The sequence below is a fragment of the Mercenaria mercenaria genome, chromosome 5 (assembly GCF_021730395.1).
Source record: "Mercenaria mercenaria strain notata chromosome 5, MADL_Memer_1, whole genome shotgun sequence".
Classification (NCBI taxonomy): Eukaryota; Metazoa; Mollusca; class Bivalvia; order Venerida; family Veneridae; genus Mercenaria; species Mercenaria mercenaria.
The window spans coordinates 49,413,549-49,437,854 of NC_069365.1; the positions used below are offsets into that span (position 1 = coordinate 49,413,549).

General features: G+C 34.2%; 1 protein-coding gene across 2 annotated transcripts in view; it reads left to right on the forward strand.

The window, feature by feature from the left end:
- LOC123557097 (FRAS1-related extracellular matrix protein 2-like) overlaps positions 1 to 24,306 on the forward strand; it is a 109,993-nt gene that overhangs the window by 79,420 nt on the left and 6,267 nt on the right. Inside the window, exons 5-19 of one of the 2 annotated variants that reach the window (XM_053543473.1) lie at positions 1,213 to 1,362; positions 1,875 to 2,000; positions 3,584 to 3,832; positions 12,546 to 12,695; positions 12,944 to 13,153; positions 14,641 to 14,838; positions 15,483 to 15,647; positions 16,118 to 16,300; positions 17,149 to 17,279; positions 17,679 to 17,837; positions 18,144 to 18,345; positions 18,991 to 19,155; positions 19,594 to 19,885; positions 20,826 to 20,925; positions 22,273 to 22,296. In XM_053543473.1, coding sequence (XP_053399448.1) covers positions 1,213 to 1,362; positions 1,875 to 2,000; positions 3,584 to 3,832; positions 12,546 to 12,695; positions 12,944 to 13,153; positions 14,641 to 14,838; positions 15,483 to 15,647; positions 16,118 to 16,300; positions 17,149 to 17,279; positions 17,679 to 17,837; positions 18,144 to 18,345; positions 18,991 to 19,155; positions 19,594 to 19,885; positions 20,826 to 20,925; positions 22,273 to 22,296 — 2,504 coding nt within the window. The remainder of the gene's footprint in view (positions 1 to 1,212; positions 1,363 to 1,874; positions 2,001 to 3,583; positions 3,833 to 12,545; positions 12,696 to 12,943; positions 13,154 to 14,640; positions 14,839 to 15,482; positions 15,648 to 16,117; positions 16,301 to 17,148; positions 17,280 to 17,678; positions 17,838 to 18,143; positions 18,346 to 18,990; positions 19,156 to 19,593; positions 19,886 to 20,825; positions 20,926 to 22,272; positions 22,297 to 24,306) is intronic. The other variant, XM_053543474.1, reaches the window with a different exon arrangement.

The following is a 24,306-nucleotide window of genomic DNA, read 5'->3' on the forward strand; positions in this document are numbered from 1 at the left end:
ATGTATGCTACAGTTGTGGCAAAACAAATATTAGCAGATAAAATAAAGATGTTTATATTCTTGCTGACTATGCGCCAGTATCATCAACACCCTAGTTTAATCTGTCAGCCAATGAAATCCTTTGATAAAAGCTAAAAAGTTACTGGTTCATGCATTCCTTTTTTGCACATGTTTGCACACCAGGAACAAACAAACTGTGTTATGACCATCATGAGCCATAGTTGAACAATGTCTTCAAGAGCATCCCTAGTTCAGCCATGGTTTTTTTGTGAAATCCAAAGTTTTGTAGATTGATTTTAGCCACATAAATTTTAGCTTGATTAACCCTTCCCATGCTGGACATGACTGATTCTGCCTTTGTGACCAGTGTAGATCATGATCAGTCTGCACATGATCTGCACTGTTCACCATTCAGTCAGTATATTTTTGGTAAACACCCCTTTTAACAGTTAATGGTACTGTCCAAATTGGAAGATAGACAAGTTCATTATACGAATTTAGCAGGGTAAGGGTTAAGGTGCTGACTTCAAATCACTATTCCCACACTTCTGTGGGTTTGAAACCCTGCCTGGGTTGTAGAACTCTTTCATGTTAGGAATCTATCCAGCAGGTTTACACATTGGTCATTCTGCCCAGGTGCCACCCATGCCAGAAATAGTGCCAAAAGAGCACCATGCAGGGATCTTCTTTCTCCATAAATGCTGGAAAGTCTCCATATGCCCTATATTGTGTCAGGTTGATTTAAAACCCAACAATATAATAGAAATAAGTAGTGTAACATTTTGTGGCTTCCATAGAAAAGCGCAGTTGCATATATTAGAGACTTTGTAGAAACTTGTTTGTATTTATTTCTTTGGTCTTGAAAAAACTTGCAAAAGTCAGTGCCCATGAACATTAATGAATATTCATGGAAGCTCTATTTGGGTAAACAATAACCTTGACTCTTAATTTCAGCAGTTTTACCAGTGATACGGTTATTTTTTTCTTGGCTTAAACAGAGAAAATACGGAGGCTGCCTCAAATATATGATTTTATATAAGAGATGGAAGAAACCCTAATTCTCCAAGTGATGAACTAAGTGAATATCATGATGTTGCCATAGTTACATTGATAAATTTGAATGTAATTTGCAGGTCAGACAGAGAAATAAAGTACGGAGAAGATGATTGATGTTGCCATTGTTGCAATGATAGATTTTATGATAATTTGCAGGTCAGACAGAGAAAATATGGAGACTTCCACTACGAGATGATGACATATATGAGATGGAAGAGACCCTGATTCTCCAGGTGACAGACCCAGTTTCTGCTGTCCTTGAGTATCCTGATGTTGCGGTGGTAACGATTGTTGATCCTGAAGATGGTAAGAATTTTTAGAAACTATAAGTTAACAAAATATGTAAACAAAATCACATATTTCCATATGAGCAAAATGTTTTAATGTCAGGAATACCAACAGCTGTGTACATGTAGTTGCATTACATAGAAAGAAACAAAATAAAAAAGAAAGGGAGAAGAGCATAACTGTCTATGGTCTGTTTGGTCAGGGTCAAAGTCACTGGATAGAAAGAATAGATAACTTTGATTACCATAATAAAGACATGTGATAGGAATGTGCACAATATAGAAAAAATGGTTTTGTTTGCTGGCTGCCTGTGAGAAAGGTCAATATATTTGGAAGTACAGACAAAGATTTTGTGAAAGTTTGCATGCTGTTTTGATTTCATATTTCCTTCTGTTTCTCATCTGATAAGCCTGGTTTTGTGCTATTTTTTAAATGTTAACCAGTCCTAGAAGGGTAGTGTTTAACAATAAAACATGTATTGTAAATATTATTGTGTGGATCATTATCAGTTTTCTTGTATACACTTACAGAATCAACTGTATTCTTTCCGGAAATATTGTACAGTGTAGATGAGAAGGTCTCTAAATTGGAGATTCCAGTCTACAGAACAGGAGATTTGTCAGATGAACTCATGGTCATATGCTATACTGCTGAAGGTACAGATTTTGAATTTTTGCCCAGAAATATGGTATAGAATAGAAAAGACCTCCAGGTCTTGAGAGATTCCAGTCTTCATTGAAGTGCTGCAGTGTGAAAACTAACATTAGACCTTTGTGACCAGACAGGATCCAGCTCAGTGCACAGACGTACTGTTTGCCTATCAGTTTCAGCACTTGTGCAACTAATAAACAGACAGTATGGATCCAGATCAGACTGCACAAATTTGAAGGGTAATCTGGATCCATACAGATTGCAAAGCAGTAACGTTGCTTCTTGCACAGTGGTGCTCATTTTGCCTTTTATATATAGAACAGCAGGCTTTTTTGGTTTAAATTAGTTCAGATCAAGATGTTTTATCTATGTTAATTGCTTTCAGTGCCTCAACATTGATGATGTTGCAATGGCATATAGTGTTTCCCTTGATAGAAACTAGTATAAGGCTATTAGCCTATTAGTAATAACATTGTCATGTATGATAGGATTTTGAATTACTTAGCACAAAATTTATTGATCATTTTAGACAATTTATGGCATGCATAAATATTTTCACCTCAAAGGTCAAGGTCAGCATTGGCTGCTGAACTTGGTCCAGTTTCCTACATAAAAAAAAGTGAAAACTCATGTTTAACCAAGAACCTTGCACTGTCTAAATGTCCTGTTATGAAAGTGTCATTACCGAACATTCACAGGATAGACACTTTTATGCCTTTACATCAAGTAATGGGGGGCATTTGTGTCTTGTGGAGACATGCCTTATTGCTGTGTATACAAAATCAGTTTTGTATGGGAACTAATTTGCTAGCTGAAAGATTCCATATGTTACTGGCACTATTATTACATCCTAATCCCTGTTGCAATTTTCTGTTGCAAATAATAGCTAAATCTTTGAGTACTATGAAATTTGGCAGATGAAGAAAGGATTTGCTTTTCAGCAGTTAATTTTAACGGGTTACAGATTTGATATGAACTTTCATACAGTAATAAAAGCAGGTGTGCCTAATCTTGCCTTAAAGCTTCCATAATTATTAAAATTCTTCAGCAAGGAAGGAAAGTGGTACCTACTATTTATTTCATCGTTTAGAAATCTCTGGAAACAAGAAACACTTGATTCCCTCTCTGCATAACTGCATAGGAATAAAGAATCGCTGTGATTATAGTTGAGAGTATCTGTTATAGAGATGGCAAAACATAAAATTTACACAAAGATCTTTAGGTAATTTCCTCAACTTCCACCCCTCCTCTCATCTTTCACCTTGTGACTTGTGTTATACAAACATAATTAGGTTTTTTCCCCTTTGTGAAAATTTCAGATGTCAGCTGGTTTAGACCTCTGTTCTGTGTCAGAAATTTGTTGTAAGTCCAGACCAACTTGGAAGATTTTGTCAGAAAAAAATTATATGTCAAAGTGTTATTTTAGTAAAACTAATATTCAAGAGTCAAACCTTCCTCTTGCAATCTGCACTATTAGCTTCATATTAAATAAAGAAACAAAATTACAATAATATATAAACTGATCATATCCACAGAACTAGGTATTGTTTCTAAAGTACATTTTTCTATTAGATGAAATTTCCTTCAGGCACAGGAAGAGGAACTCCACCAAACAAAGTGCAGTCCTATTCTGACTACATTTCTAGACCCCAGGACCACAATAGTATGATCAGGTTTGATAAAGGGGAAGACAAAAAGATGTGTACAGTCACTATCATTGATGATACTCTGTTTGAAGAGGAAGAGAGATTCTCATTGGTTCTTGGTCAGCCAATGGGAGGAAGGATTGGAAAGGACAGAGAGACAGTGATTTTGATTGGACAGGATCCTGCTGATGGTAATTATATTCACTTTTAATTATGCTGTAGTTTTTGTTATGTAATAATTGCTATATATTTTGTTATGTATTCTACCTTGACCCAGTTTATTTCCTGATTAAACAAAGAGGACTGATACTATGTGTTATGTGCAACACATGTAAAGTTTGTATGTCACAGTTATAAAATTATTGCATCTGACATCATCGCTAGAAAAGAAAACCACACTAAACAGCAAATATTTGGTGAATATCTTCAAGGATGTTGATAATGTGTAAGAATTGAAATCATACATCTCAAACACTGATTTGCTTTTGGATAAAATTATTGTTTGTCGACCATATGCATATTATTATATTTCCTCCATCTAAACTCCAAATAGTAATTTTATTCAGTGGCAAATTACTGTTTGGGATATATTATTTCTTAAATAAATGCCATTGAAACATACTTTGCAGGAACCCTGATTGAGACTAAATATAAATTGCTGCGCATTTTGAGAAGAGTTTGTGATATCCTATGACATGATCTTTAGATGCCATCGCTTATTAGTCCCAAAAATTGTAAATTTCTATAGCAAAAATTGTTGATTCTGCTGATTTTCTTTGCACTATAAATTCCTGCACGAATGAGAAAAAAAATTGAGACTTTTCCTCCCAAGCCAGTGAACTAAGTAATGTTCTACTTGAAAGCAATAAATTGTTACAAGTTTAAAGCATATGGATTTCATATGGCAAACATTAAGAGATAATTCTATCATCCTATCTTTTAACAATCTCTCTTGTAGCCAAAACTCTAGTTTTTTTTCTATGTAAAATATTACCAGTGCACCAAATGGTTTACATAAAGGAACTGTATTCACAGATAACAATATCAAGTTTTACAACAAACAAAGCCGAGTGCTGTAAGGCTTTTTTGAGAGGTTTCATTCATGCAGTAAAACAGGAAATGATAGGAGCATTTTTTTTTTGGACATTTTTCATTCAGAGGATGATTTGCCTTCCTCAGTTTTTTTCTGATCTCATTCAGTCATTGTGTTTTTTTATACTTTTTCTCCTATTCATGATATTCCATTATCGCTAACAGCTCACGTTTTTGCTTTGCTCTGTAAAGAAGATTTATTTTTGTTTTGTAAAACATTCTTTGAAGTCACGCAATTTTTGTCACTGTTCGAGCAGCTCAACAGCCTTTGAAAAAATGAACTTTGAAAAAATAATAGTTGTTGAAATAAAACAAAAGCCATGTGTTGATACTGGGATATAAGCACATTTTGCCCTGTAAAATTGTTAATTTTATTTTGTATAAATATCTGTATGAGGTAATTATCTCGAAGATAAATGAGGTGACACTATTCTTGGAGGTATGCTGACATTTCATACATCTTTTTTCTTGTTTACCTGAATAAAATATTTCACAGAAAATTAACAGAATGCATACCATACAAAAACAAGGAAGTTTTCTTTTCTTGAATCGGTCTGTCAGTTTGATAAATCATTGATAATCACTGAAAGAAATGCAAGGTAAAACATAAAAAAGAAGGGGGGAAAAAAAGAATACACAGAGGATATTGCATGATGATAGTGTATCTTGTTCTGAAAGATGTCATTGTTAAGTCTTCTTTAATTAATTGCTGAAAAAGTTAGCAGTAATAGTTTTTTTTGCTGCTTAAAGATGGTATTTAAGAGATACCAAGAGAATGCTAAACATTATTTTTGGGACTTTTTTTTTATATGTTTCCTGCAGCAAAAAAAAAGTTATTGAGTTTAAATCTGAGTTGTTTTTGGCAAGATGGTGTTGCTGTTCGTTGCAAAAGGTTTGCGGAGCAAACTACTACTACATTTTCAAAGGAATTCCTAATGAAACTTCTTAAAAACTGATCATCATGAAGTGTAAATATGCAGGTCTAGAGTGGCCGGAGATAGGGAGGGGTGCGCCACCCATGCCACAATTTTATTTTTTTCTTTGGTGGATGAAGGTGGGAAGCAACCATACAGAAAAATGTCTTTAGCAGTGTAAATCACATTTAATGATAGCTCTAGTTTAATTAGAATTTTAAATGACACCACCAAGTATATAGGAGATATTTCCAAATTTATAGAACGTTCTTGTTACAAATTTACATTTAACATGAGTACAAATTAATTAAAAATTAACAGAAATTAAAAACGAAAAAAAAAAAAGATAAATAGGAAAGAAAAAAGGATACAATCTAGACAAGAAGAATCATTTATGCATTAATTTTGTTCTTGAACATGTGAATTTTAATTTGCATTTCATATTCATTTAATATAGCAAAAAAGTAAATATAAACATGCATTACATGACTTAATATCTAGATTTTTACTGCAAAATGAGCACAATTAAATTCTGCATGAAATTAAAATTAATGTCACTGTGCACACATCTCTCCTGTTTTTTGCTTTTTCTTTCTTGAGTTTAAAAGGCTTTTCTTGGTGCAGTTTCTTAGTTACAAACACAGTTTTTGATAATTTCATGAAAGTTTAATGTGTTGTTAAAATGATAATATCATAAAACTAAATGCACCATTTCATGGTTACATTGCATATTTTTGATGCAGCTATTAAAATTGTACAGTCTTTAATCTTTTTTTTGCTAAAATAATTTTTTTTAGTTTAATGGATGACTTTCAAAGCTACTAGTTGTACTGCTTTTACTGTGAAGTTAAGAGACATAGAATACCTTGTTTGCACCCACTGCTCCACCCATAAAAACCCTGAAAAAAATTGTTCGTGAGGGAGGGGTGGGTAAGGGGCACATATGTTTGGCCTTGTGCGTATGTCCATCTGTCTGTACAAATTCGTGTTGAGTGTTTCTCATAAAGTATTTTACTGGAGTCATCAAAACATCACAGGACACACATATTTTCTTCTACTTTTGTCTCTCGTTTGAAATAGGGAGGTAATCATCTTTCAAAAAATGAATTCCTGTCTTGGAATATCTCCATCAATTGTGATTAAGAGGCGCAAGTTACTCATTGCATAAAGATGTTTGAAGATAAGTAGAAAAGTGAGATCAAAGAACTTCACAGCAATATAATGATGGTTACTGTAGAGATAATAAGTTATATACAAAATAAATTGTAATAACTGTAAACAGTTATTACCAGTTACTCCCATATATTTGTAACACATGTTAACAAACGCTATTGCCATTCATTAGCTCATGTCAAGTATCGCCTATATTAATTTAATCAGTGGCAAATAAAAATCATTGCCGTTAGTGTAAATCACACCTACAGTGTAGTGCCAAAGGTTGGTATACTCTCATCACGTGAGAAAAAAATCGTAACTTTTTTGGATCTAATGTATTTTCATTTATAAGATGATACTGTACAAATATTGCTTTTTAGAGAGGCCGATATAATGATTTATCGGCCTGGAAAAAGTGATATGCCCTCTATTGATATCACTCTTCCCATGTCGATAAATTCTCATATTGACCACACCTAAAAGGCAACTAAATCCAACAACTCATAGAGGTTAACTGAGAAATGTCCAAACATTTGCAGCAGTTGGTCATTTTTCTAGTGATTGGGTCTGGAAGTTTTGTATCAGGTCCACATGTTACGATGTCACTACTGGTGGTCAGTATGCGGTTTGGGCTCTGCCCTTGAGTCAGTACGACTTTTTATCATTAAGGCCAGAGTTTTTTTATTTTTCGTTTTACGGGAGCGCCGGTCCTAAATATTGCAAAAGTGGAATAAAATTAAAATTCATTTTCCCGAGTTTTATTTTATTTTTTCCGCCGGTCGGCTGTTTACAGCCCCAAAGAAAATAAAATTAGTGTATTCACCTGGACGTAATTTCGCAGGAAGGGAGTTTAACGCGTGCAAAATATCGTGTTTTGCCGCACATTTATCGGCATTAACAGGTTGTAAAATTCCACTCGCCTGCTCGCATTGGCGAGTTAAGTCTGAGTAGGACGAGTGGACCTCGCTGTGTACTCGGACGATCGGGCGAGTGGTTTTTTTACGTCCTTACTTTACCAAAATTCAGAAATTACATCTACAAAACGTCAACAAACTTTGAGATGGTTCAGTCGCTACCCGGATTGACTGGTATTTACCGGCGAATCGTAAAGATATCAAAACGTCATGCCGGTAATTTTCCATTCCACAAGCACGTGTGACCTTAGTATCGTAACATCTAATTTACATCGACGCGTACACAAAAACCGTGCGTAGTGCATTCATTATTTAATATTTTCGCTTCAAGTTTTCAACACCCCTTGAGAAATAATACTTTTTGATTTCTATAATGATTTTAATAAGATATCGACAGAAATGTAGGCAAAATTCTATAAAAACGGTCGAATTTTCATATAATCATTTGTAAAAATTCAAACAGCGCGATCTTAGTTACTTATTTCTTTCTAAAAGTAAATAAATGATGAATACTATGGGCTTAAAATTCAGACTTTTGACCAGAAAGTACAAAAAACAGAATAAAAAAATCTTAAATAATGAAAAAGCGGCTGCGATTACAATACATGGAGTAAGACGATTTTTGGCAAACAGAGCAGAATAGGTTACGTGACCTCGTGAACGTAAGTAGAAATGCGATTTTGAAATAAAGCAATGTGATGTCACTGCGGGTTTTAATAAGTTTTAAATGAATCTTTGTACATGTATTTTTTGACCAACAATTTAAAAGTTTTTCTTGTCAAACAATAATGTAAATTCCTCGAGGGCAAATAGGTCACAGAGGTAGGATATCCACTATAGTAACTATCGTTTGAGACATTTACCTTTTATACGGGATATAGCACATTCGCTTTTGATAACAAATTAAAGAAGAAATTTTTTATTGATTTCTATTTCTCAGCAATTTTAAGAACCGATGTGGTACGATCAGACATTGATACATGCACATGGCGCGAAAACATGACGTAATGCCATGACAATCTCGAGTAAAAATACCGCTTTGATCTCCGCTTCAGATGGCAAGATACTGACACACTTCTTTTAGCTTTTAGAGGGGATGTAAATTGATCATGAAAACAAGGTCAACATTACTTAGTTTATCACTGAATAATTACCGATAATCTTTAACGTTTTTTTCTCTCTCTTTCTACACGGGTGGATGGACGATGATTGTGTCCAAAATTTTTTAGACACTTTTCAAAATATATATTTTTCGGGAAATAATACTATCAGGCACGTGTCCAGGTGAGGGGCCAGGGGGCCCGGGCCCCCCAGCTGGCTGCCTAGTTACAACTTTTATTACTATGGGCCCCTCAATTAACAAATTTATACACCAGCGCAACTGGCTTGATTTGACAGCAATACACAGGCTAAAGAGCCATAAAACCGTGTCAGGTAGTGGAAATTAGCCCCAGGCATGTCACAGGTAAAAGTTTATCTGTGCATGCTTCATTGATCGGTACTTGATTGGGTAGGGGAGAATCTATTATGTTTTTTACTCTTTGGAAGTGTTATAAAATGATCAGAACATTTACTCAGTAAATCTCACAAAACGCATCTAAAACTCGTTACTTATGAGGGGTTTTATACATAAAAATATCATTTAATATGTGCTGTGATGTTATAGTTTGTACAGTCAAAGAAGTATAAAATACACATCTATTTTTTTTTATAGATCTTTGGTACAGTTAAGAGTTCATTCTCATTTGAAATCTATGATGTAAATAGTAATTGTCATAATAATGGTTTGTTTTGTTGGAAATCTAAAAACATTTGGCCATTTTGCAAATAGGATACCTTAATAATTAGACTAGCCACTAGACTGATAATTACGATATTTCTATGATTTTTTTTATGTTCATAGAGACAAAAGCCAGTCTATTCTTGAGATTTTCTAAGAGGACTGATGTTAAAATTGTAATAATGGACATAGTATATAGACTGGCTCAGTTCACTACATGAAATCATAAAAATGAAAAAAAAAAATCATATCATAGGAGCTAGTCTAGGAGCTAGTCTTCTTAATAATCATCTTAAAACTTCAACATTTTTTTCAACTGGGTATCATACAGAAAAATAAGTCCATACACTGTGACTGTACAATCATATATACATTGAAAAAGGCTTGATGAAATGATTAAAAAGTAGACTTTTCCTTAAATATAAGATACATTCATGCATCCTTAAAGGTGTTCAGGTGTTCAGGTAGCAGGAAAATGCATCTATTCATGTGCCATATTAAAAATAATTCGCAATCGGGAGGGGATACCCCTCCCGAACCCACCCCAGGTTGGGCCCCCCCAGCAAACAAATCCTGCACACGGGCCTGACTATTGTACATAATACTCATTTCATAAAAGTGACAATATTAAAAGTATTAAATTGTCTAAAGATTGTCTTACTCACATTTTGTTTTCAATAGATTCAACTTACAAGTTTGCCATAGAAAGGCAATACAATATCAAAGGTGCTTTGACATTAAATTTTATTCAAAACATTAATTAGTTGTTTGCAGAACAAATAAATGTTTGTAACAGCAGATTTTTTTTTACATTTTTATTTCAATGGTGACCCCTCACACTTTACACAGGCTTGGGACTGTCTGGCATAAAGCAGCTGGTAGTGTTGGCAAAATCTCAGACAGATGGTCCATTTCTTTTGTAACTTCAATAGAATTCATAAGTGTATAAAGAATAATAAAGAATACTTTTTATTGGAGACAATATTTTGACAAAAAGTGATGCAACTTCAGTACTTGAACTTAGTGTAGTATAAAAAGGTGCAAATTACAGAAGCAACTTCAGTACTTGAACTAAGTGTATTATAAAAAGGTGCAAATGAGTTCAATGAGGTAAATTTCAGATTACTTTTTGCTAGATTATCTTTCGTTTTTCATCACTGAAAAAAAATCTTGCCCTCTGCACTGTGACTGTTATTCAAAGTTATTAAATACTTTATTTTGCTGATAAAATCCAGTATATTATGAGCTGGCATAAACTGTAAAGTTAGCTCGTTAAAGATGATATTGGTGAAAGATACAATAAGTAAATATTAGTATAAAAAGCAGAGGTTACACAGCAGAAGATGCAAGCAAACCAAACCACCAAACTACTATACTACTAAGCCACTTTATACCAGACGTGTTTAGTCTCTACTTGCTGTCACTGAAATTTACTGTGGCTGTTGTAACAGATAAAATAATTTTTGTCTTCCACTTAAATTAAGTAAAACAAGCTTTCTGAATTTTAAAGACTTGCCAGTGTGAGTTACAGTGCCTGAAGCAGTTTATTCACAAGTATGCATGAAACTTTTATTCAATGTTCATTCTGTATAAATGGCTTTTATAGTCTTAAAACATAACAATACATCACAATATTAAATACTGGACACAAACACAAGTAAACAAAACTTGAAACGAAAGTTCATCAAAATAAAAAAAATCTTAAAAAATTCTATTTTATTTTTATTTTTTTCCGAGATGCTGACTTTCAAGCTTTTTATTTTTATTTTTATTCCCTCCTCCCCCTGCTCATTTTTCAAAAATCTCCCGTAAAACGAAAGATAAAAAAACTCTGGCCTAATAATGTGACTATGTTTAGACTAATGGAAAGGGCTATAAATGTAGATTTTTAACCCTTACCTTGCTAAATTTCAATAATGAACTTATCCATCTTTTAATTTGGACAGTGCAATTAACTGTTAAAAGGGGTGAGTACCAAAAACATACTGACTGAATGGCGAACTGTGCAGATCTTGATCAGACTGCATAGATGTGTAGGCAGATCATGATCTACACTGATTGCAAAGGCAGATTCAACTGTGTACAGCATGACAAGGGTTAGTAATAATAAAAACTTATAAAATCTGTAATAGAAATGATAATAATGTTGATGATACAAATGAGGACTACCAACATTCACAGACTGATAAATTGATGCTGTAAAAGATAATTTATCATTTGTAGCACCAAATCATCTGCAGCTGTTGCAGGCAATATTTCACTTTTGTTGACAGTAAAAATGTTCAGGTATTCAATTATGAAGGGATATTTATCATAAATCCAAGTTGTAAAAGTTGATAGTTAACTTTGCAAACATTAAAAATTGCGGCCAACTTAATAGTTAAAATATTTAAATGGTGTATTGTTTTCGTAACATTTATAATTTCATTATGGAATCAAACATGTACATTCCTTAATATACTTAATTAGTCAGTTTACTGCAAATAACCTTGTTGTTAGAATATGTGTACAGAATTTGTAAACAATTACCTCACTGTGCAGAGTACTTGATTAAAGATGTCCTAGAATGTTCTGTGTGAGTATAATTTGAGTCATTTGTGGTATACTCTGATTCTAGGGGGAAGTTTTCATTTTACTTGTACGAATCGAATCGTAAAGCATTACAATAAGCCCATTCATCACCTTTACATAACTTAAACTCTTAAAAAAACAACAACAATACACCAATTTCAAACAAACAGTGGAAAAATAGACAAAATATTTCTAGATTTTTTAGTATCCAAAGGTGCATATAGATTTAAGATAATATTTCAAAATGTGCGTCTGATGATATTACTTTCTCATTTTTTTAATGATATTATCATCTTTTTTATCAAGGGTTTGACTTTTGGGAAGTGCAAAGTCATTTTGAGGTCTGCTGCAGAGCTGATTCCCTTTTTTTCGTATCAAAAGACTGCGTCTGCTGCAGAGATTAATCTTTTAATGTTATAATATATATGACGGGAGGGAGCTCTTGAAGGATAATTTTGATGATTTCTAATAATTTCAGAGCCAAAATTTTACTTTGATCGGGAACTTTATCATGTGGATGAGAATGTTGGTATGTTAGAGGTGAAAGTATGGAAGACTGGTACAGACCTCAGTAGGCCATCAAGTGTTACCGTCAGATCTAGAAGAACAGAGCCAATGTCTGCTGAAGGTATGATAATGAAATTCATGTAAACTTGGGTAGAAAAAGGACTTTGACAGGTTATCAAGTGTTGCTGGAAAATACAGAAAATTTTAACCAAGTTAGGAAAATTTTATACCCTGCTTTAGCCACTATCAGAATATTTTTTCGTTTAATGTTTTCCTTGTAAAGTAGATCTATTTGCATTGCATGGAGATGCTATTTTTATGCCAGGGAATGCTTGGAATTGAAATTGGTAAAACAATATTACATTACAGCTGGAGTAGATTACATCCCTGTGGTACGGATATTAGACTTTGCCCCAGGTGAGATGACTAAGACTTTGAGTGTGACCATCCTTGATGATCTTGGTCACCCAGTCCTTGAGGGAACAGAAAAGTTTGAGCTTCATCTGAGAATGCCAGTTGGAGGGTCCATGGGTGAGCCAAGTGTAGCCACTGTCACCATAAATGACACCGTGTCAGATTGTAAGTACACAGTTTTAGAATGTTTCTAATTTGATTTAAAATAATCCAAAGCGAAAAAAGGCCAAGCCAAGTAATCAGTTTTACTTTCATTAAATTCTACATAAAGGAAACATTTCTAAGATTATATATTTATTAAATTTCTATAAAAAATATAAAGATGATGTAGGTAAAAAAAGGGCATCAAATCTACAGTTTGAAGCAAGCCAAAATTAAGATCAGAATGGATGGCAACATATTTTAGACAAAGGGAGAGCAACAAGTAATCTGAAGAAGGCCAAATACAGGGAGAATTTTAGGCAGTAAATCTAGACTGAAAAAAGTCAAATATTGCAGCCTATTTTAATTCTGATAATGTGAAGCATTTTTGAGATTACATTTATTGATTGGTCATGCCTGTTCTATACATAATGTGCGTGAATTACCATCCTTTAATCGGACATTCTACTTCTAAGATCAAAGTCTCTGCCCAGTTCAAACTGTTGAAGTTCTTTAAACGTGCATTGCAGGTTACCAAGTTATCTCTCTAGAACTGAAAAAAGTTCAGTTTGGATAAAACTTCTGTTTCTCGTGTGTGCCAAATATTTCCGACTGTTGTAAATTACTCAGATGAGAAAATAATGGCATACATAACGTCTGAATTTTCAAAAAAACTTTGCCATTCAGCTAGATCTACAACAAAATAGAAATTAATACTGATACTTTGTCTTGCTTTTGCCAGAAAATGTTCCTGTCTTGTCTTAAAAGATGTCTTATATTGGAACCGTTTATTGATGGATGAATCTGCATTGATGCAGAGCAAATAATTTGTACAAAGGAAAATTGAACATTTTATTGTTCTTGTTAGGTCTGCAATGCACACTAAATAGAATCCTGATAGACTTAACTTGTATTTGTTACTTGATTCGGACAGTAAATTTTATGAAGAAAGATTTGAGACGGTATTCTTAATATTTTTGATGAGTCGGAGCCAGCGAGATTTGTCCCAGTGAAATACAGTATATGTTAGCAGAACAAACCACAACATTTTGTCCTAAACAAATTACTTTCATCACAAAAGTAAAATAAAGAAGTGGGAAGAACAATCAGATCCATCCTTATGAAATTGATACTAAAGGGGGCAAGTCCTGAGATTTTTTTTTCATACAATTCAGACTTGAGAAAATTTTATCTTTAGGCTACTAAAATTAAAACCAAGGTGACTGAGTGAGATCTAGGTGCTAATTATCTATAAAGTACTGTGCAGTCTGTAAAGTGTGTAAAAAAACTTACAAAATGGTTACTGGTAGTTATGTACTAAAGATTTAATGTTATATTGCAGGAATTTTTCTGCACTTAATTATATCATAGTCATATGTTATTGATTTATGATTCTAAATTCATGGCAGACATTTTCTTTAGTTTTGAAAATCATGATAATGTGGCATTAATCTGAAATGGTATAATGAAAATAATATAAAAAGAAAGGTGTTCTGTCGTTTTTATTTCAGTACCCAAGATGGAATTTGCTGATGTAGAATACACAGTGTTGGAGAATGAAGATGAGGTTGTTGCCATGGTAACAAGGTCAGGTGACATCAGTCAAGAATCACATGTTAGATGTTACACAAGACAGGCTTCTGCTCAAGTTGATGTGGACTATCTGGAAAGACCTGACACAAATGCGTCTTTTGTTTTCTTCAAACCTGGTATATGTTCACTTTTCAACTCTCAATGTTTTATAAGTTTGATGTTACATGAGATAGGCCTCACCTCAAGTTGATGAGTTGATGTAGAAAGACTTGACACAAATGCACCTTTGTTTTCTTCAAGCCTGGTGTATTTTCACTTTCCAGTTATTTCTAAAATACAGTGTTCACATTCTCTAGTGATATTACAATATGATATTTTTCTTACATGGTGTCAGTGTGCTCATAATTTATTATGTTCCTTTTTTTTTCTTTTCTTTTTTTCAAAGCTTTCCTTACATTTTGAGGGAAATCCTTTTTTTCTACTTGCATTTTTCAACATTCTGTGTATATAATCATATACCTGTGGAAGTTGAAGGATTTAAGCAGGAAAAAGAAAATGTTAATGAGAATTTAGTTCACCCAACCAGAAAAAAATTAAGGGTTCTTTGGCCAAGTGGTTAAGGTCACTGACTTCGAATCATTTGTACCTCACCGATGTGGGTTCAAATCCTCCCTTGGGGTGGAGACTTCTTTATGTGAGGAAGCCTTCCAGCTGCTTTTAGAAGGGCAGTGGTTCTACTTAGGTGCCCACCCATGACTAAAACAGTGCCTTGAGAGGTTCTGTACACATAAAGGACTTTTTTAATATTGCTTTTATTCAGGTGAAAGAGAGACAGAATGCAGGGTGAAAATTATCAGTGACAGACAACATGAGAAGGAGGAGAGTTTCCGCCTTGTTCTAAGCACACCAGATGGCACTATGTCAGGGGGAGCAACTCTTGGAGGACAGATAACTACAAAAATCGTGATCAGAGATCCAGAGGACAGTATGTACTTTAAATTTGTGCTTCACTGCTTTCTGGTTTAAATTTCATTTATTTAATGCTTTTTAGTTTGAAAAACATTTGTTTTCCTGAAGTCAGATGAATTTTTTTTTTTAAGGGGAGAAATGACAGAAATATTTGAAAAATCAGGCATATATATTGCAGATATTTGTGATATTATTTTCAAAAGTGTAAACAGACTGTTGATTTTTGTGACACAGACATGGGCTGTAGTATCAATCTAGGACTGAAAAAATGTGTAAAAATATCAACTGTTTTCATTTACAATTGACAAAAATGGCCCAATTAAGATTTCATGTTTGACCTCTTAAAATATTTTAGCCTAAGATGATTTGATACGAGTGATTTTGGATACAAACATCATCTTTCAGAAGATTTTACATTAAACATAAAGCATGTTATCAAAGAAGCTCAGACAAACGTCATTGCATATTGAATCTGCTACATTTCAGTTCCAGTGATAAAATTTGACAGGAGTCAGTATACAGTAAATGAACCGATTATCCCTGGTGACGTCAACATTTTACGTGTGCCAGTGATACGTCTAGGTGACCCATCAGGAATTTCGGAGGTCAGGGTGTCAACCAAGAGCGGAAGTGCAAGTGCTGGCCGAGATTTCAATGCATATTCTAGATGTAAGTTCAGACTGTATTAAGATTTATACTCTGTTATTTACCTTGCCATTAATTGCTTTCTTTTTCAGACAATACATTTGAGCCGTCCCATGAGAAAACCAACATAGTGGCTTTGCGACCAGCATGGATCCAGACCAGCCTGCGCATCAGCGCAGTCTGGTCAGGATCCATGCTGTTTGCTAACAGTTTCTCCAATTCCTATAGGCTTAAAAGCGAACAGCATGGAGCCTGACCAGACTGCGCTGATGCGCAGGCTGGTCTGGATCCATGCTGGTCGCAAACCCACTATGTTGGTTTTCTCATGGCACGGCTCATTTTAAGAACAATCACATCGACCTTAACATTTCAAAACATACTACGAAATCATTTATATTCCTGAGAGACTTATTTTGAGGTATTTCATTGTTTTGTCAATCCAGGAAATTAAATTCCAATGAACAAAGCAAAGTTGCCATTCTTTTATCTTGATGCGAGGAAATCTTTTTAATTCTTATATAAATGAAATAGATGTTATAGGCTGAACAGTGAGGTTTTATAGCAACAAAATTAATTTACTCATAGTATTTAATATGTAAGTGGGTATTTACACTGTTAAGAATATTTGGCCACCAGTTCTTTATTTTTTTCCAAAAAAAAAATGTCCTTGAAAAGCTGTCATATAGACCCTTATCCGTGTTTGAGGATATGAGAAAAGTGACATTGTAGTAGAAATGATACTAGCATAAGATGCAACAATTGGGCATAAAGTCTAGATGAACAATTATGTTAGGATCTTCATTAAGATTGAAAACATGTGATTGACTGATTACTTGTGCTAAAATTAAATGTTTCAATTTCATTATTTTCAGTGTTGAGATTTGACCCTGGTGTCCAGCAGGTGTTTGCAGAAATTGAGATAAATTATGATGGGGAGAGCGAGAACAGTGAGAGTTTCTCCATTCATCTTTCTCAGGACCGTAACATGATTGCAGAAGTACATGTATGTTCAGTTTCTGACTTACACACCAGTTATCATATTGAATGAAACAGTATCTTACTCATTCAGTTGCTGATCTGTTGAGGATTTTTTTTTGTATTATGTGGATCACATAGAAAAGTAATTCACATTTTTGAAGTTCTTCTAGGTGTTGGGGTGTCAAAAGATTTACCTATGTTGAAATCATCTCATCAGGTGTTAACTGTACAGGTAAGTTTTGGAAAAACTGAATGTTAGAATTTTTATGGAAAAACCAAAACTTTGACTTGCCCGAATTTAAACCCTTGTATTCTCAACTTCTGTACAGAATAATGTAAACAATGAGTTATGTATTAAGTGAAATGCAAAAAACATTATGTAAAAGCTAATTAATATTTTCCTTTACTTTTGCAATCTTTCCAGCATAACAGTCGAGCAACAGTATACATTGAAGAGAACAGCAAGTTTATTGATGTTGTATTCCCAGTGCCACCATTGGTTGTCTCCCTACGGGACCTTGATAGAGTGGACAGAGCTATGAACATGAAACCTATCAATGGCTACCCTCTAATTTGTGTCTCTGTAAGTGTTCATTTGTTTTCTGTAACAATGAAATCTTTCAGTGGATACCCTCTAGTCTGTGTCTTTGTACTTAGTCATTCTCCTTACTGTTACAAAGCATATAAGCAACATCATGTTTTTTAAAGTTAAGAAAAGTTGTAGTATCTAAATTGAAGATAGGGTTATTTCAGTCTTAATTTTCTTTACCTTGAACCATTCTTGAAAATTGTTTACCTGAAAAAAAAAAAGAGCATGTACATGAAGAGGTTATTTTATAACATATCAGCAGTTGAATCCATAATTCTACTTATCATATATGATTTATAGCCATGTAGCCCAAAGCATCCCAAATACCAAGAGGTGAAGCAGATGTGTTCAGAAATTGACGACACATTGACGAAGTTCAGATGGCGGGTTGGCCCGCCCAAAGATGCAAGTGGCGTAGCAGGAAATATGAGAGATCTTGAGACCAATACGGCTTTCACATCTACTCGAGCTATCACTCTTGACAGCATTTATTTCACTAGAGGTCAATATTTTATCTGCATTTGTAAATCTAGAGCGAAATTCTGTTCAGACTTCATACTTTGATTGTCTTAGTGAACACTGATTTGCAACTTTATTTATAGTTGAAACCTGATTTCTCAAACTTGAACTCAAAATCCCATTTTCAAGTCCCATCCAGAAAACAAGTGCACAGAATATCATAATAAATCAAATTTTGGTAATATCAAAGTAAAACACTCAATCCCTTGGAATTTGAGATACCAAGTTTCAACTTTATATTAATGGAATGGTGTTTTCCATCTGTCTGTCTGTCTGTCTGACAGCAGAAGTTTGTAAGATACCTTTGAATCACATTTTACAAAATCTTATGATTTTTGTCAGTCCAATAACAGTAGTTAACAAAAACTAAAATTTGTCAATTCTGGAGGAAAAGACTAATTTGTTTCATAGAGAAACTTTGCTTACTGAGCTTAAGTTAAATTGATAAAGATTATAAAATTATCATAATAATAATTATGTAAGCCTAAGCTTTGAACTGATCCTAATATTGAAGTTAAGAATTGTAGAATATTCAGTGTTTTCAAAGTTTCTTTCAGACTTGCTTTCTGTGTTGTATCTGAAACATTCCAGTGAGTGATCTATTTGTAAATGTATCATGTTTATGCAGGGAGCCAGTTAAGATGCTTTGCAAGAGCTGTAAATGAGGCAGGGGAACCAGGAAGAGAAGTTGGAAGTCCTGTGGTCACTGTGGATACTGAAGAAGGAATGTGTTCTCCCAGATCACAGGGAGCTGTGGGGGCTGAACCTTTCACCGCAAGGCTTTGGTATACAGGTAAATAAAGATAACAATGGAGTGTTTATAGACTAATTTCGAACTAAAGAATATGATTGGCTGTTTTGAGTTCAGACTTTGAAAAAATAATTGACAAGGCTGCTGTTGATTCTATTCTGGTCTAAAAGCTTTGATCCTTATCTAAATTTGTTTATCTCCAAATTCTGTGTTACTCACAGAAACTCCCAAGTTTCATCATAACTTCTTCTAGATATGTAAATCAAGTTATTTTTACTCATTGTTACACTTCTCTTGTTTCACTTTCAGGAAATTTCAATCAAATTTTTGGAGTGCCAGTGCAAATTCATGTTTTGCACAAAATGTTTTTTTTTAAATCTGTTTATAGGACCAGATGATTAAGAGCACCCCAATACTGTTTATCTGACCATCCAAGTTCTACAAACAGTCTTTAGATAAAAAGGTCAAATCTATTTGTAGGACCAGATGACGAGGACCACCCTAATACTGTCCGTCTGACCGTCCAGGTTCCACACACGGACGGAATGTTTCCCATCATCTCAACCAGAAGACTGTCTAACTTCCAGTACGCACTGAGCAAAGATGCCTACCGACTGGAACACCAGTGCTCAAACCTTGTTGATACTGATGAGAGGTCAACTAAGTATGGGTTCATAACAAACGGAACAAGAAAGTCAAAGTATAGTACTGACGCAGAACCGTATGAGTTGGATGAACAGCTAAGACCGAAGTCTACTCTCAGATTTTACAAGTAATGTTTTCATAGTTTTTAATTTCATTTAGTTAAAATGCTACATAAAGGTATTTTGGAAAATGTCCAATTTAACATTGAACTTTTTTTACAAAAGACGTATATTACTAAAAAGCGTTTTGCTAACAATACATCATTTTTTCTATGTTTTTTGAGATGAAGTTACCTTCTTAATTTGCCCTCCACAAGGTTAATGGCTTCCAATTTCATTTGGAGGTCTTTGTATAAATTATGTTAATGTATATTTTTTTTTTGCATGTATATATAAATTTACAAAAAAAGTAGCATATAGAGAACTATATTCCTAAGTATGGAAGCTGAACCACTCTATGAGAGGTCAGGAATCTAGACCTAGTCTTCTTGGTGTGGACATTTAAATGTACAAAGATACGTTTTTTGTTTTCAGGAATCTAGACCTAGTCTTCTTCATGTGGACATTTAAATGTACAAAGATATGTTGCTTGTTTTTCAGGAATCTTGACCTAGTCTTCTTCATGTGGACATTGAAACGTACAAAGAAATGTTGCTTGTTTTTCAGGAATCTTGACCTAGTCTTCTTCATGTAGACATTGAAATGTACAAAGATATGTTGCTTGTTTTTCAGGAATCTTGACCTAGTCTTCTTCATGTAGACATTGAAATGCACAAAGATATGTTGCTTGTTTTTCAGGAATCTTGACCTAGTCTTCTTCATGTGGACATTGAAACATACAAAGATATGTTGTTTGTTTTTCAGGAATCTTGACCTAGACCTAGTCTTCTTCATGTGGACATTGAAACGTACAAAAATATGTTGCTTGTTTTTCAGGAGTCTAGACCTAGTCTTCTTCATGTGGACATTGAAACATACAAAGATATGTTGCTTGTTTTTCAGGAATCTAGACCTAGTCTTCTTCATGTGGACATTGAAACATACAAAGATATTTTGCTTGTTTTTCAGGAATCTAGACCTAGACTCATGTGTGTGGACATTTGAATCATACTATGATATGTCAGAACTAGTAAACCCATGTAAAGCATTGGTACAGGCAGAAGCACAGGTAAGGTTACCTTGTGACCTTTGAACTTGCTGCATCCTTCTCTACATCAAATGTTGTTTTGATTTGAATATTACTTAACCTATATCCTTACATTGATGTGTCAGTCACATGTAAACAGTAATGCTAGTGAGAAATATGAGCCACGCCATGAGAAAACCAACATAGTGGCTTTGCGATCAGCATGGATCCAGACCAGCCTGCGCATCTGCGACATTACAACTTGATTTTACAGATTTGCTTAATTTTCCAAGTTACTGTTCATGCAAAGTATAGATTATGTTTTAAATATTTTGATTGGTAGGAATACTGACCTGTACTGAGTATATAGAGAAATGAGAAAGTTGGGAAAAAAATCTTATATTTAGAATGATAATCATGGAAATATTTCACATTGGCTATTAGTAGAAGATTTAATTAAAGTTTTAGAATATGGAACATACAGTCAGTTTGGAGCATAAATTTGCTAAAAGTTGAATAGAATTCAAGTAATAATATGAAAATAAATACATACATTCATCCGATGCGAAATCTGCATACAGTAAATATGAAGTCTGTGTATAAGTTGAAAGTGTTGATTTGTTCCCTTTTTAATCATTCATCACACTTATTGGTTTATTAAGTACGTATGTAATTTAGACCTACATGACCTTTGGTTTAGGAAGTTACCTTGAGTCTTTGGTCATTTGCCATGGTTGGTTTCAGTCATACCTGGTCAAAAGTTTTTTTTTATGTTTTTAGCCATTTGGGCAGATTTTCGTAAGTTATTTTATGAGTCAATTGGCTGACTTTCCAAAAGGCATTTATGTATCAGCCATATGGCTGGCTTGCCGAAAGGTATTTATGTATCAGCCATATGGCTGGCTTGCCGAAAGGTATTTATGTCATGAGCCATTTAGATAGCTTGCCAAAAATTAACTTGTTCTTTCAAGCAGTTGAGGAGCCTCAGTGGTTGAGTGGTTAAGGTCGCTGATTTAAAGTCCCTTGCCTCTCACCGATGTGGGTTCAAGCCTCACTCAGGGCGTTGAATTCTTAATGCGAGGTAGCCATCCAGCTGGCTTACGGAAGGTCGGTGGTTCTACCCAGGTGCCCGCCTGTGATGAAATAATGCTTGGAGAGGCACCTGGTAAGTCGCCATTTGACCTAAAGTGTGTCGGTGCGATGTTAAACCCAGTAAAACAAACCAACATCTTTCATGCAGTCATCTAGTGATCAACATAATACCTTGATTTGGACAGTTCAGCTCACCATTAGTAAGCCATTGTATCACCATAAGACATTGATTACCAAATAACTGAAACATATATGAATTCAAATCAAATCAGAATTGTTTTGACATTTATTTTTCAGTTTAATAACAGTAACACAACCAAAGTTTGTGAACTCTTTTTTATTACCCTTTGTTGTTTATGCATGCATACCTAACATGGAAAATATCTTTTAATCTTCTAAAATAGTGCATGTTTCTCAGGGATGAGCTTGTGACAGTTTTGTTGATATCTCAGTGTTGGGCGACATAGGACCGGCCTGGCCCTCTTGCTTATATAGATTTCTTCAGTGTTCTTGTATTTTTTGGAAGAGACCTGTTAATCTAGTCTGTTGTGATTCTTTGATCCTTTGAGAAACTTTGAAACATGCAGTTAAGTTGTAGTTGTGTTATATGCAGAGATTGGTATAATTAAAGAAACCTAACTAAATTCTTAAAACAAGCATTAAGGTATATGGATTCCCATGGATATATTCTTTTTTGAACAGACAGATTTCTGACACGGGTCTTCTGTTATATGTTAGATATCTGACACCTAACATTAAGTTTTATTGTAATCCGGAAGATTGTTCAGTTACATGAGATTTTATATCTTTTATATATGTTAGTAATAGAACATCTAGTAGGATCATGGCAGATCCTATGATATTATTATAGATTTTTTATCCAAATGGATTTTTCTTTATTTGAAATAATATGGACAGTAAGGCAACTGTAAAGCTGAGAAAAATAGAGGTATTCATGGGTATCTATAACCCTTTATTCACCTCCCACTGTAACTATTAATTTGCCGCTCAATGTCTCTGTAACCTATATCATGCATGTTATTATCTATTTCTGTTCCTAGAAACTGGTTGTCACCTTGGTTTTATACAAAATGTTAAAGCATTACACTAACAAAAATTTGTAAAAAGGACTGCAGACAATTGTCATTATGCTGCAAGCAATGTTTCCTTAAAGAATTTTTTCCGTAGTCTTGGTGTAGGTTTATGCTTTTCTTATGTCTATATAATGTTATGTTGTCACTGTTCATTTAACGTTGCAGTCTTGTATACAAGACAGCTGATTGGTTAATGTTGTTGATTTCAAATTACTTGCCCCTCTTTACTGTGGATATGAAACCTTCCAAAGGGATTGAATATTTTTTCCTTTGAGAAAGCCATCATGCTGGCTTATGGAATATTTATGATTTTACCCAGGTACTAACACATACTCTAAAATGTTCATAAAGCCAGCAAAAAGTATCTTTCTTTAATTTATGTTGCTGATATAAATATGCTGTACAGAAATTAAGCATTTTAAAATGATCTTTATCCAAGGTGGCAAGTAGACTTCTTCCCATAAATATTTCTTTTAATAGTCTCAAAACATAAATTTAATTTGATTGATGGTGTTTTATGTATACCTAGGTTCTTAGGTTGTCAGATTTTGACATGCAGAAAATTTGCAATCATTGACAGTAAGCTGACTATTACACATGGAAAAGGTCAAGGCCTCAGTAGCTGGGTTAGGGGCCTCTGTGGCAGAGTGGTTAAGGTAACTGACACCAGATCACTTGCCCCTCGCCGATTAGGGTTCCAGCCATTGCTCAGGGCATTAAAATCTTCATGTGAGGAAGCCATCCAGCTAGCTTATGGAAGGTTGATGGTACTACTCAGGTGCCCGCTCGTGATGAAATAATGCATAGAGGGGCACCGGGGTTCTTCCTCCACCATCTAAAGCTGGAAAGTCGCCATATGACCTATACCTGTGTCCATGTGACGTTTCAGTAGTTTGTTTAGAATCACTAAATATCATTGAATGTATGAGCACAAAGTGAAATTTTGTTGCAAGACGCTGCCTTACATTTTGTTTTTCCTTTGTTTCAAGTTTTTGTTGCCATTTTAGTTATATTTTTAAGTTGAAGTTGAATAAGATCTTTTTGATTGCTAACTGATTTGGCTTCCTTCCTACTAAGTGTTATGTGGATTCTGTGTGTGACAGTTTGCCACCTTTTATTCAAGTCAGAAATAAATGAAATTAAGGATGATATTGGATATAAGTTATGAAAGTAGAATATTTTCCGTATTTGTATAATGGCAGATTCACTTAATATTTGTAGTTGAGGAAAGTTAACT